Source organism: Montipora foliosa, chromosome 6, assembly GCF_036669935.1.
Source record: "Montipora foliosa isolate CH-2021 chromosome 6, ASM3666993v2, whole genome shotgun sequence".
Lineage (NCBI taxonomy): Eukaryota > Metazoa > Cnidaria > Anthozoa > Scleractinia > Acroporidae > Montipora > Montipora foliosa.
This window is the reverse complement of record NC_090874.1, coordinates 60,015,316-60,028,082: the sequence shown is the minus strand read 5'-3', so window position 1 is coordinate 60,028,082 and position 12,767 is coordinate 60,015,316. Positions and strand designations below refer to the sequence as shown.

Genomic DNA, 12,767 nt, shown 5'->3' with positions numbered 1-12,767 from the left:
TAATTAACGCATTTAAAATTATTTCAAACACAAAACACCCACCCCAAACTTTTTATTCAAGTTTACACTTTCGTAGTTACCATGGTCCTGGTCTTGCAAAATGCAATTTGAGTAATCGTCGTACGCTCACTAAACCAAATACATCAATTGATTTTTTTTTCCGAACAGATGAGTAAAATCATATTAGAAATACGTATACGATGAAAAAAGTGACGAACAATTAAGTGTATCACAGTGCGGGTGCTGCAGAGCAAAGCTCTTGTCTTCCAATCCATGCCTCAATCACCAAGAGAGCGATGTCACAGTTCAAAATGACACGTGTCTCGGGACTTCTTTAAAGTAAAGTATGGGGATTATTTTCTACCCGGCCGGGCATCGTGAGTATCCTAGGGGTTTGATGACCCGGCGCCACCTTAGTACCACCAATGCAACTATGTCACAGGCTATGGTTGTTGGTAAAATCCAGTTCTAACCTCAACTTTGTAGCGTAAAGTCAAGCAATATACAGCTTATATATTGACCAACGTTCGCCATGAGTAAACGGTTAATTTACTCATGGCGAAGGTATTGACAAGAAGATGACTCTTTTGCAATACATTAAATTAAGTCAGTATCTCATTATCTGGGAGATATAACTGAATCTTTATTACTCCTTTCAAAATAATATTTCTCCGTTTTAGAAAGCAGGATCCCCGGCCCCGAATAAGAAGACTATTCCTGACGAATGACATCAGTCGTGAATCAAACTTTATTGGACACGTCACGCCACATTACTTAATATGGCTGCCAAGCCAAGGTTCACAAAATTTCGAATGAATAATAAAACAATTTCTTGTGTTATTCTCTCAAGGTTCGTGGAATAACACCCTCCTCGAGCCGTTTCGCGGTTCGGTAAATATCCCGGCATCAAGTGAGCCATCTCCACTTCTATGAATAGTTGTTAAATATCAGCAAAGCGTGGCGTTGCTCCTCTATCCACAACCAACCCGATGATCACCACGTCAAAGCAATGATGCTTTCCCAGATTTGGTTCCGGAGATGGAAAGCATCCTCTGAGCCTGAGCTCCTCGGACTCTAAAGTTGAAGTCTAAACAAGACGTCTGGTGGCGTCTACGCGGGATGATGCTTGCGTAAAATGTGAAGGTTAGTTGCAAATGCAATTGAAGCCGAATGAGAGTCCCAAGGGACCTGATGAAAGCGCTAAGGAAGTTTGAATGTGACAAGAATCGAATATTTCCTTTGCGACTTCAAGCTTTTTCATGCATCAATGTTATTTGCATGTACTGACATTCAATAAAAGCAATTTAGTTGCATTTCTTTACGGTGGTAGGAACCGGGAATGAAGGCAAGAGGTATAATATTCTCGCTTTCATCGCTGTTCTATTGCGCTTGATCGACAAAACGCTCTAAGCAAGAGCAGACGAAGATCACTTGAGGGATACTCTTTTCCTGCGAATTCAGTATGAGAACGCAGTAATTCGGAGAAGGGAAGTGGTGTGTGTGTGTGTATTGGTATGTCCTTGTAAGCTCTTCCGATTACCTTCTGTGCCAAAATAAAAAGAGGCATGCATGTTATGTCCTAAATCAAGAGGTTCGTGACAGGCATGTAGCTAATCATAGTATTTTATGATGAAACGCTGAAAACGACACACGAATGTATTTCAACGTGATCTGCCACGGGCATCCCACGTAAACCTTGCTTGCGTAGAAAATACAAAGCCACGAGGTGAGCGGCCGGCCAAGGAAAGTTTAGAATAAATTGATACCTATGTCTTTTATTCGTTTACTTGAGGCTGAAGGTGTGGCAAAGTGGCCCGGGCACACGTCTCGGACGCAGAAGACACGCCACTGTCACCTTGAAGCCATTTTGGCATTAAAGCAAATTATACATATTACGAGTAAAGACCAACAACGATTGGGCTGGGACACTGAGTCGATTTAAATATTTAGGTCTTTGTTAAGGAGAATTTGCTTAATGCAGGGTTAAACTAGAAATGATTTGCATTTCACCGACCATTGTTTTTATGTAAGGTTACAGTGCCATTATTGGATTAACTTGTTATTTCAGTGCAAGCATGAGTACTTGTTCCGAGGAAATAATTCAAGTATACAGTTTTCCATCGCGCGAGCAGTAACCGTACTGGTGCATAAACTCAATTTCCTGCCACTTTGTAAGGGTCCTGATCGCACAAAAGGAAACAAGAGCGTCCCAGAGGCCTCGATCCTCAAGGTCAGCAAAATGGACAGCGACAGCTTGCAGCTAATAGGACGCTCTACACACCACCGTAGTGCGACCGCACTGCACTCAGTGAAAACGGAAGGCAGCAGACAATAAACCACACACGAATTTTATACCAAGCCAAATTTAATTATATTCACATTTACAGGAGCATTCAACATTAAATATCGAACACAAGCAATGAATTAACCGTTCACTTGAAGGCTCTTCTCGACGGTGGGAAATTAAAATAGTCTTTCCCCACCGATCTGCATGAGCACATAGTTTCACATTCATCGACTGTTGTAGTTAATAAATACACTGAAAGTTCAGTCGCCAAGTAGGAAATGGGATCTTTCTCGAGCACGACACTTAAAGGTACTTATAAGCTTCCATTCAAGATTCAAGGCTTTGCGATTGCAGCCCCGACCTGTTGACTTACAAAAAAAAAAAAAAAAGAGGAGAAAATTCGGGAAAACGAGTTTTCCGGTGTCAACCCTGATGTAGAATGCAAAACTTTGCCAGCTTTATTTACAACGAACAAAACCAAAGTGAAGCGAATCGCATGCTTGGGTTCAGTAATTATCCCTATGAGTCAAGGGCACGTCCGTCCTACTTAAAAATATTACAAGTTTAGACCTTGGCAAGCCACCAGAAATAGCCCCAGTCTCTTTCAACCTCGATCAGCCTGAGAGGTCTGAAAATGAGCCTCAAGGTTCTTTCACCTAAAAGGCTGCATTGCTTTCAGTAATCTCCACTCCTCGAGCTTCATGTCTTGATTCATTGTGAGTTCAATGTTTGTAAAATGCACCAAATATAGCTCAATAGCCACATACTAAGTGCAAGAGGCCTTCGCTTGATAAATGATTTACTTCTGACAAGCTGATGTCCTTCTGAGGTCCAAACCTGGGAAAAAAAGCAAAGTAACAAGAAAACCAACAAACGTATGCACGCACTGACAAATGCATTCTCATTCGTTATTCCTTTCACGGAGCCACACGAGTCCAACAAATTGCCTTGCTCCCAGCCGTGCAGCTTTGTAGCTCAGTTGGTAGAGTGCACCGGCATCGCATGGGTTATGGGTTTGAATCCCGCTTAAGCGGCCTGAATTTTCACACTCTTTCACGTTCTCACTCACTCACACTCGTTCAATCACACTCACTCATTCACTCGCTCACAGACTCACTCCCTTTCGCTCTTTCCCGTAGTCATTCACTCACTCACTCGCTCCCTCATATTTACTGACTCTATCATACACTCGCTTTCACACATGGCATTATGGTCATCAGTGATGACTACATAGAAAGGATTAATTGATGGACGGTTATAGATAACGTTATTTATAACTCATTCCAACACAATGATTTTCACACAAAGCGTGTTAGAATGAACTTCTGATTAGCTACGGGATCTTAACAAGACTGCATGTGCCTTGATCGACTGACTTCATGACTAACTGACCAAATGACTAACCCAAGAAATGACTCATTGCCTGACAACTGATGGCAATCCAATATTTGCCACAAGATGGCCGTGTTACAGGGTACTTTGGGTTGAGTGACTGGACGGTCAGCGATCAATGATCCTTCTCTCCTGCAGACAGACTTGCTGGCTAATTTCCTGTCTTAACTAAAATAGGTAAGCTGAAATTGAACAGGAATGGACACTCACTATAACTGAACGACCTCCCGCTGAATCTACCGTGGATTTGACAGACAAATCGACCAACCGAACGAGCAGCTGGTGTACTTATGAGTTAACTGCTCATTCACTAAGCAAAGAGGTTAAGAGAGTCAGGCTGGATGATTGGCGAACGCAAGTCAGTAGAGAGAAACTGCTATGTTATGCTGTCGGACTTAAAGTTTTTTTTAATCGGACTGTCTGAATTACTGCCTGTGAACCATTAACTAATTGCCTCAGAGATATCAGACACTGGATAACCTATCTTCAACCTCCCGCAACCTATGGACTTGAGCTTCATTTCGACATACGGGCTGCGACGATTTCAGCGCTCTTCACTCTTTTAAGTGCCATTTCTTGATTCACTGTCAGGACTATTGGGCTTCAAGTTTTCTTGGGTAACTGACTCATTGCGCCAGAGAAAGGAAAAGACAAAGACGCACAGACAAATAAACATGACAGCGAGACAGTGAAAGAATACTGATGTATAATGAAATCACAATAAAGTAACACTGAGAATACGTTTGCAACCTTACGCAAATCCACAGACACTAAACATAAAGCTGTGTTCAACGGAACTGGTAACCTACGCATTGCAACATTAAATTCCACTTACTTAGACGAGACAAAGCAGAACAAAAACGCAAGACTCACAAAACCTGCATTTTGAACACACAACCTTACAGGAATGCACCAATCGTGTCCGATTTTCTTTAATAAATCTCAACAAACGATGAATTTAGAAATAATCTTCTTTTAAAAAATAAGTAATTTGCCCTTGGCATGAGAATATACTCATTTTTTTGCCCCTCCTCCTGCGGCTACGAGCTACGGCAGAGAAGACTATTTTCTTTGAAAAATTTTCCTTCGAATTTGATTTTTTACCAACTTCCTTTATCACAAAACAGTTTGAGTTGTCGGCGAACTATAATCTAATATAAGGTAAAGATCTGTAAGATATTCAAAAATACTTCAAAGTCTTGGATACGGAATTGTAAAACACAAAGCAAAATCTCAGATTCAAAAAGATATAAAGTACTTCACTACTTTGACCGGTCAGCGTGGTAACTTGAGTATCTTTGTGCGTGAAAAAGTCTTACAAAGAAAGATACCAAAATAGGAAGATAATATTGTGGATTGTCGCACAATTTTGGGCATCCTACTGAGTTTTCCGAGCCGAGGAAGACGACACTTATAAAGTCCTTGAAGGAATCATTTGGCATGATTGATATTAGAGTCTATTAACAGGAAACACCATGCACCATGCAACAGAGTAATGTGACTGGACGATACCCCCAAGAGAGGCAATCTGTGCCACTTAAAAGTTCGTTGGTAAACTGTACTTGCAACAGTTTACTGTAAACTGAACACCTCGACTCATTTGCCAAGAAGGGTATTCAAATAATCTTCAAGGTCAACACCTATTTCCCGACTCTTTGACACAATCTCCTGGACGGCTGCGCCATCGCCACTCTGAGCGAGCTCAAACATCAAAAACTGTGAAATTGAAAGAGTACAATCAAAATGAAGTCAACAGTTTACGGGGGCAATACAACGGAACATTCACCCGGTAAAAAGAAAAACAAAAAAAAAAAACAAAACAAAAAAACGAAAAAACAAGCAAACCAAACAGTGACTTTACATCTTTCCACAGTGTTGAGGCAAATGGTAAAATTTCGGTGGCCTGTTGGTACATCTTGCGAGCCTGGAAAACAGAGATGATTGAGCCAGTTCACAAAGAACACACGTTCCGGACCAAGAAATTACAATGGCTTAAAAACCATTAACTCTGTTCAGGGCTGGGGACAACCTGTAACAAATCCATAGGGCCCTGAAAATGAAAGCCGCCGGTACGATCGTTTCGACTATTAACATTTATCGAACCACGAGGGAAAGAAAAGAAGAAAAACGGTAAAGCGTTAGTTAGCCAAACTTAACATCAAAGAAATTAGGCATTCAGCAAGGCAGCCGGCGATTCATGGATATCAGAATATGCGTCCAACGCCTCCTCGTGCAGTGGCAACGTGTTTGATCCGCCGAAGCCTTACTAGCTGTTTATCGGAGTGCAGGGCTGGCGTAGTGGTGAGAGCACTCGCCTCCCAACAATGTGGCTCGGGTTCGATTCCCAGACTCGGCGTCATATGTGGGTTGAGTTGGGTGGTTCTCCACTCTGCACCGAGAAGTTTTTCTCCGGGTAATCTGGTTTTCTCCTCTCCTCAAAAACCAAAATTTGATTTGATTTGCGTTTAATGTTGATTTCAGCTTACAGTATCCCCAATTGGCGCTCCAGCGCTAAATAAAGTTCCTTTTCCTTTCCTATTGGTTTTTTCCTGTACCCCCATCAACCCCATCCTCTTCTCATCTTGAAATACTAATGTAGAGTGACGGGTGTCTTGGACAGCGAAGTTGCCAGCCTGGAGTTGCGACCTGGACTTAAAACCGTTATGCAGCCATTTTATACTCAGCTTGAATTAGTTGCCAGCAGTTTCTGAAGAGAGGCGTCAATCCACGTTAAACAAACGTCTTCACTTTGAAAGAGTTTACTATCTGCGTTAACATAAAAACTCTCCAACCAAGTGCAGCGTTTTTAGAGCTGCCCATAACAGTATCAATTTGCGCAGAAAAAGGGTAAAAAAAAAACAAACAACAACAACAACAACAACAACAAAACAGCGCTTTTCATCAAGGGAACCATAAACACTGAGGCATGTTTTACTGGGATCGACCACATTAAGTCAGCAGCCAGCGCGGTCGTTTTTTCCAGGCCTCGTTTTAAATCGGGACTGGAAATGCTTGAAGTTAATATAGAAAAATGAAAACTGACGAGGACCCAGGAATTGTCGCGTTTAAACTAAAAACTATTGGATGCCCCCTTCCACTTGAATATAAACCAGTTGGTCTGGAAACGACTAACTGCAATAAAAGAACTCCTGAATTAGTAGGATTACCTCCTTGATGCACTTTCTCTGCAGCTCAATAGCTATGGCCCTGTTGTAAAGAAAAGTACAAAAAAAAAAACAAAGCCGCAAAAAAGGCGAGGAAGTCATTTAAATCAAGGTCGCAACCTTACGGAAAAAAAAGGAACAAAAACCGAGCAAAATTTGAAAATGACCGTTGTTTTGAATGTTAGAAGACTTAATTTCGTATGCAATCAATAAAGCAAAATAAGAACGTAATGGTACACTTTCCACAGGCTAATGCTACAAGGATTATCTGCGAGGAATGAAGCGCAGATCTTTTTAGCTTGCTCATAGTTTTTCTTCGCCATCTCATGCTTACAAGACCTGTAAAGAAAACAAACTGTATCAAATGCCACAACGCATGAACTCTTAAGCAAGGCCTATAACTTCTTTCAAATTTCTTAAGCAAGGAAGTCGAAACAACAACAGGGCTAAGCCATCTTAGAATTCTCAATCTCGCACTGACGAATTCACGCACGAAAGATATGAGAGAGACGTAAAATGCTTAATAAACTTGTCAATAATAATGATTAGTTTTTGCAATAAATAGAAATTGAATTACAAATGGATTTACCACAGTGCTAAAGTGACACTTCCAGGGAAAATCCTCTGGAACTTCTGAAATTCCTCAGACCAACACGATTCGGGTACACAGCTCAATGATATATTCATAACCTATAAAGTAAATAAAACAAGCAAACTAAAGAGAACAGCTGAACTTATGCCCTCTACGTACTTCCTATGACCTAAAAGGTTGTTATTTCGCTTTGCAAGAAGCACCTGGGAGTATGTTCGACCACAGAATGCTGGTAGGTAACCTGTGTTACCAAACAACATTTGTAGTGACACAAAACAGTGTGTGTGGTTAAGAATCCACTGGACCACATGTCCAAGGATACAGCAGGGAAAATCGTTTGGCTTGTGTTTGCAGAGCAAAAAGGTTTCTCTGGTCTACTACAGAGAATAGGACTGTGATAGCCTAGCATCCCGTTCAGGGTGGAATAGCAATAACCTAAGTTACTTCATGCTACAGAACTGAGCCGGGTTCAGCTTCGAACCTCCGAGCCCACAGTGGCTTGTCTGCGAATTTGACATCTGCAACTTTCATGGGCACGTCTTGAAGGCATCAATTATACATCATAAACCAATAACGCTGACTTTTATTGAAAAAGTAGAACCTATGGCTATGATCTTAGAGATACATGAATCGATGAAGATTCGGCCAAACTCGGAAAATCTCCGAGTGCTCCGAACTACTTGTTCGGATGCTACCAATCCCCTTTGCTATTAAAATATTAGTCGCACACGAGTAACTGCTTCCTTAAGGGCAATAGCAATATTCCCAAGGGTAAAAATGGCGTACGATAATGCAACATTCGACTACCCGTTCACCTGATTGTGGAATCTGTAATCCTGCCATACAGCGCTTGACGAGTGAGGAAGGGAGCTACTGGTGCTCACCGACATCAAGCATCTGTTTACTAATTCACTCATGGGCTGCTGATGAACCGACAAAGATCTTTTTCTCAAAAGGAATTTGGATCTCTGGTAGAAAAGGTATTCTGTCCACAGCGTATGCACATCTTGTCTGTCAAGAGGGCTGTGTACAGCTGTTTCAAATGCCGACTCAGCAGACAGATTTTCCCAAGCTGTTGGAGACGGTGGAGCGATCTCAAGTAACAGGCTGAAAACAGATTTTTCAACACAGAGAATATCAAGCAAAAAGCTACTAACAGAGTAGTTACCTAAACCCAATGCATTTATTAAAAACTGAACTACAGATATCAGATTTCCAGCATTTTCATTGGCTCGCCGGACACAGGCTATCAGTTCAAATACCATCTGTAGCTAATATGATCAAGGAACGCGTCAGCAATAAAGCGAGCTGAAAACATTTTTGCAGCTCTGAGAAAAAAATGGCCGACAAAAGCCACTTTGGGCCGGAATAGGCCGAGGCAAAAATCAATGCTTTCGTCGACAATACTACCCCCGGGAACACCAAAGAAGAGTTGTTGATCCTGAAGTTTTTAATAAAACAATCATTCTACTCGGGCTTGCTAGATATAAAATTATTATAACCAACTCGGCGCGTTATCTACTAGTTCATACTAGTTTTCCTTGAGGGTTTGCCACACCTTTGTCACGTTAAAATGTTTGGAATAGTCGCCAGGCGATTACAATAACGCGAATTCACATTTATCGACGACGTTTTCGTTAATTACCGCTGCCGTCGTCGTTACTATAGCTGCCCATTGTCACTTACAGACACCTGGGGCCCGTTTCTCGAAAGTCCCGAAAACTTTTCGGGCCCGAAAAGCCATCTGTGAAATTGCCAACCGCTTGTTTTGTAAAGCCAATCTTTTAACATGTTTTCAAGGTGAAAAAAAAAAAAATAATAAAATAACTGTGAAGTTTGACGAATTAAATGCTCTCCGTTCTTGAGTTACAAAGGAAATTGTGACACCCAAAAATGGCCCGTAAAGTTTCGGGACTTCCGAGAAACGGCCCCCTGACCTGAAAATTCCAGGCGGCTTAAACGGGAACCCATGACCTCTGCTCTAGCAAGACAATAGGCCATTTCCGAGTTCATATCTGCCTCCTCTTCAAAACGAGTCTTGGTGCGAAGTTTTTCTTATGCAAATTAGTTTTAATTCATATGTAAAGTAGATCTAATTACCATCATAAAAGCTTCGCACTTAAACTCGCTTTGAACAGGAGGCAGCCATGAATTTGGAAACAGCCTACTACTTAAATTGTACAAATAGGTGCGAGGATTACTTTTATCTTTCGTCAGGCCTAGACTTAGTCAAAATTGCAAAGGTAATAAGTATAAATAAAAGCTGAAATTATGAGAAAACCTTTTCGCCCTGCCATGCAACTACAGTCAAAAAAGCACATACCAATAAGATAGCCATAGATAGAGCTTCTCTCCCTTCAAGCTGTGTGGAGTGACATCTGGCATAAGGGGAAGGCACTTGTAGTCATAAGGAAGTGGCTGAGACAAAAGCTTTCGGTAAAGCGCGACAGTGTCAACATCTTCATGTTCTGAGGAGATGTCGGCAAGACTAACCATTTCGCCTTGAGAAGATTTGCTTGGCAAAGCAAACTTGTAATGCACACACTTGTTGAGAACTGTCAAGGCTTTCTCGACTTCACTCTATGGGGGAGAAATAATATTGTAAAAGGTCAAACAGCGAGATAACAGACAATTACACATGTACATTAACCAATAAAATGGATCGTGGAATGGGTTTCACGGAAAATACCGTTATAACGTACAGTAGTAGGAGTTCATTTGCTTAAAGCACACCTACTGCAGCGCACGTATTTATTTACTGTGGAAACCAAAAAAGTGTAACTGCATAGTTTCTGGAGGGAGGAGGCAAAGTTAAGTTACCCTGGGAGCACCCTTCTTTGAGTGACCTTTAAGCGTGTAACAGAGGTTATTTCAAAGACTGAAAAAGGTTTTGAATGGGTTAAATAAAATATCTCATGTGACCTTGCAGTCATAAGGTGTGTAGGGATGGCGCAGTGGTGAGAGCATTCGCCTCCCACCAATGTGGCCTGGGTTCGATTCCCGGACTCGGCGTCATATGTGGGTTGAGTTGGATGGTTCTCTACTCTGCACCGAGAGGTTTTCTCCGGGTACTCCGGTTTCCCCTCTCTGCAAAAACCAACATTTGACTTGATGTGTGTTAACTGTTAATTTCAGTTTGCAGTGTTCCCAGTTAGTGCCCCAGCGCTAGAACGACTAGACACTCAAATAAAGTTCCTTTCCTTTCCTTTCCTTTCCTTTACCTACGGAAGCAGTGGAAATTACAGTCTGTTTAGCTAATAATAAGATGGTGAGGAGAATGGGTTGATTCTCTATTCAACCTCACAAAAACTCCTTCGAAAAGCAGATAGAGAAAAAATACTCTGTGAAGTTGAAAAAGAATGCACGCGTGATTCTTACTGCAGTAGGCTGGTCATGTGACAAACAAACTGCCAGTTTTGCTAACCTAGAGTGACTTGTGCACTACATGTACAAGTTTGATCTCCATGGGGACATTTGCTCAAAGCCTGATTAAACTAATCCTGGAATACTGGAAAACTCTTCTTTCAGTTTGTTTACAATCAAAGACGTTTCCAGAAGATGCTTAGCCTTCAATTTTAAGTTAGTCTTGTTGTTACCTTTCAGCATAACATATAGTTGAAGCTTTTCTTGACGGATAGCATTTAAACCTCGGTTGCCTGGGCTTTAATTGATTAGTCTTAATCGGCTTTTGGACGATTAGGCCCAGGAGAAAATGGCAAAGTGCGTGTGTTATCACCACAAAGATTTACCTGACCGATGAAAACACATTTGCATTTAATAGCACTCTTTTCAATTGACGTCATGATTTAGCGCCCAAAGCATCATGGGATTAACATGTGGACAAAAAACAAAGAAATTTTTGCAATGTTTGTCAGCATTTCAATCCCATAATGCTCTGTAATAAGGCGTTACGATCTATTTTTATCACTTGTGGAATATGCTATTGCAATACAAGCAGCCCATTATAAAGATCTTTAACGAACTAACCTTCTCCAGGTAATAGCGAGCTGCACTGTAGGCTACCTCAGCGTGGCCTTTGCATTTAACCAATGCTTCTTCAAACACCTCCCTTGCATCTCCATTCTCGTGAGTGGCGTCTTCAAGAGCAGCCAGACACAACCACAATACTACCACAGAAGGATTGTCTTTGAGAAGATGGCGGCAGATTCCTCTTGCGGAGTTAACTCGCCCGTAAGCCATCTCCAGTGCAATCAGGTTTTTATAAAGCGGGAGGCTAACCGACAATCTTGCTGACGACGCCTTTGCTACCTGTCTACACGCTTTCAATGCATCTGGCAACATACAAGAACAAAACGAAGAAGAAGAAGTAGAAGCTGGTATTCAACAGGTTAACAAAAAATTCTTTTAATAATTTATCACATTCTTGACATTGTCAGTGACGGAGAAATGAGAATCAAGTGCGCTTAGACATTCAGCTGTTGACGTTGTTACTTCAAAACATGTCTCTTCCTCAATGCAACAAACTGGCGACTTCTAGCGTACATGCATGATTTACCATCAAATAAAAGCACTTGCTTTTGAAAATAGGGAGCTTAAGCATGCGCATTTTTGAGACGCGGACAGCAACCGGAAGTGAGCTGTTTTATCTTTTAACTTGTCTTCACACAACTACATTTATATTGCTAAAGCCGTGTTCACACTCAACGTTGATTATGATCAACTGAAGTATGTATCAGGCTATTATACTCCATTCAATTTCATTCAATTATGGTTCTGTTCACATCTGCAAAAATTCAAGTACAATACGCAGGGTAACCTCGCGGTGTGAGACAAAATGGCGCCGTGTCGCGTGGCTTCCATGATTATCATCACCATCATGTGCTTGAGGCGAGAAGAGAACTAAGGACAGCTTCCGAGAATTGAGGAAGACAAATCCAAACCTTCGCTCCATAAAGCGATTAGAAGTTTCGTCTGCTCATACCACCACGTGCACGCCATTCTGTTCAATTACGCATTGTAATTACTTCAAACAACCCCTTTGAGGATGTTTGAAGTAATTATAATCCAGTTATAATCTGGGACTGCAATTAGTTGATATGAACCCATTTCATATTTAATTCGATTCTAATTCGATCATAATCTAGGCCTGTGAACACGGCTTAAGTATCTTTTCTCCATAAGAGATGATTAGTACAAAAATCTGAGAGACACCACCGTCCTAGCACGTGAAATGTTCTCTTCCGGTTGCCGTCCGTGCCTAAGCTCGTTATTATTGTATTTGTAATGCACTTGGCTAAATCATGAACACTTTCTTGTTCACGCTTCGGCTCGTGTACACGCTGATCTGCCAGTAAATCAGGCACTTAAGTCT

At 41.4% G+C, this 12,767-nt stretch overlaps 1 protein-coding gene across 4 annotated transcripts in view; it reads right to left on the bottom strand.

Annotated features, from left to right (window-relative positions):
* Nucleotides 1-2,127: 2,127 nt before the first annotated feature.
* Nucleotides 2,128-12,767, bottom strand: part of LOC138007987 (zinc finger C3H1 domain-containing protein-like) — a 39,542-nt gene continuing 28,902 nt past the window's right edge. The window contains exons 19-26 of one of the 4 annotated variants that reach the window (XM_068855150.1): nt 11,423-11,727; nt 9,759-10,015; nt 8,251-8,542; nt 7,433-7,533; nt 7,081-7,182; nt 6,847-6,886; nt 5,541-5,603; nt 2,129-5,395 (exon numbers count right to left, since the gene is read on the bottom strand). In XM_068855150.1, coding sequence (XP_068711251.1) covers nt 5,276-5,395; nt 5,541-5,603; nt 6,847-6,886; nt 7,081-7,182; nt 7,433-7,533; nt 8,251-8,542; nt 9,759-10,015; nt 11,423-11,727 — 1,280 coding nt within the window. In that variant the 3' untranslated portion in view covers nt 2,129-5,275. Of the gene's footprint in view, nt 5,604-6,846; nt 6,887-7,080; nt 7,183-7,432; nt 7,534-8,250; nt 8,543-9,758; nt 10,016-11,422; nt 11,728-12,767 lie in introns of all 4 variants that reach the window. The other 3 variants (XM_068855151.1, XM_068855148.1, XM_068855149.1) reach the window with 3 other exon arrangements.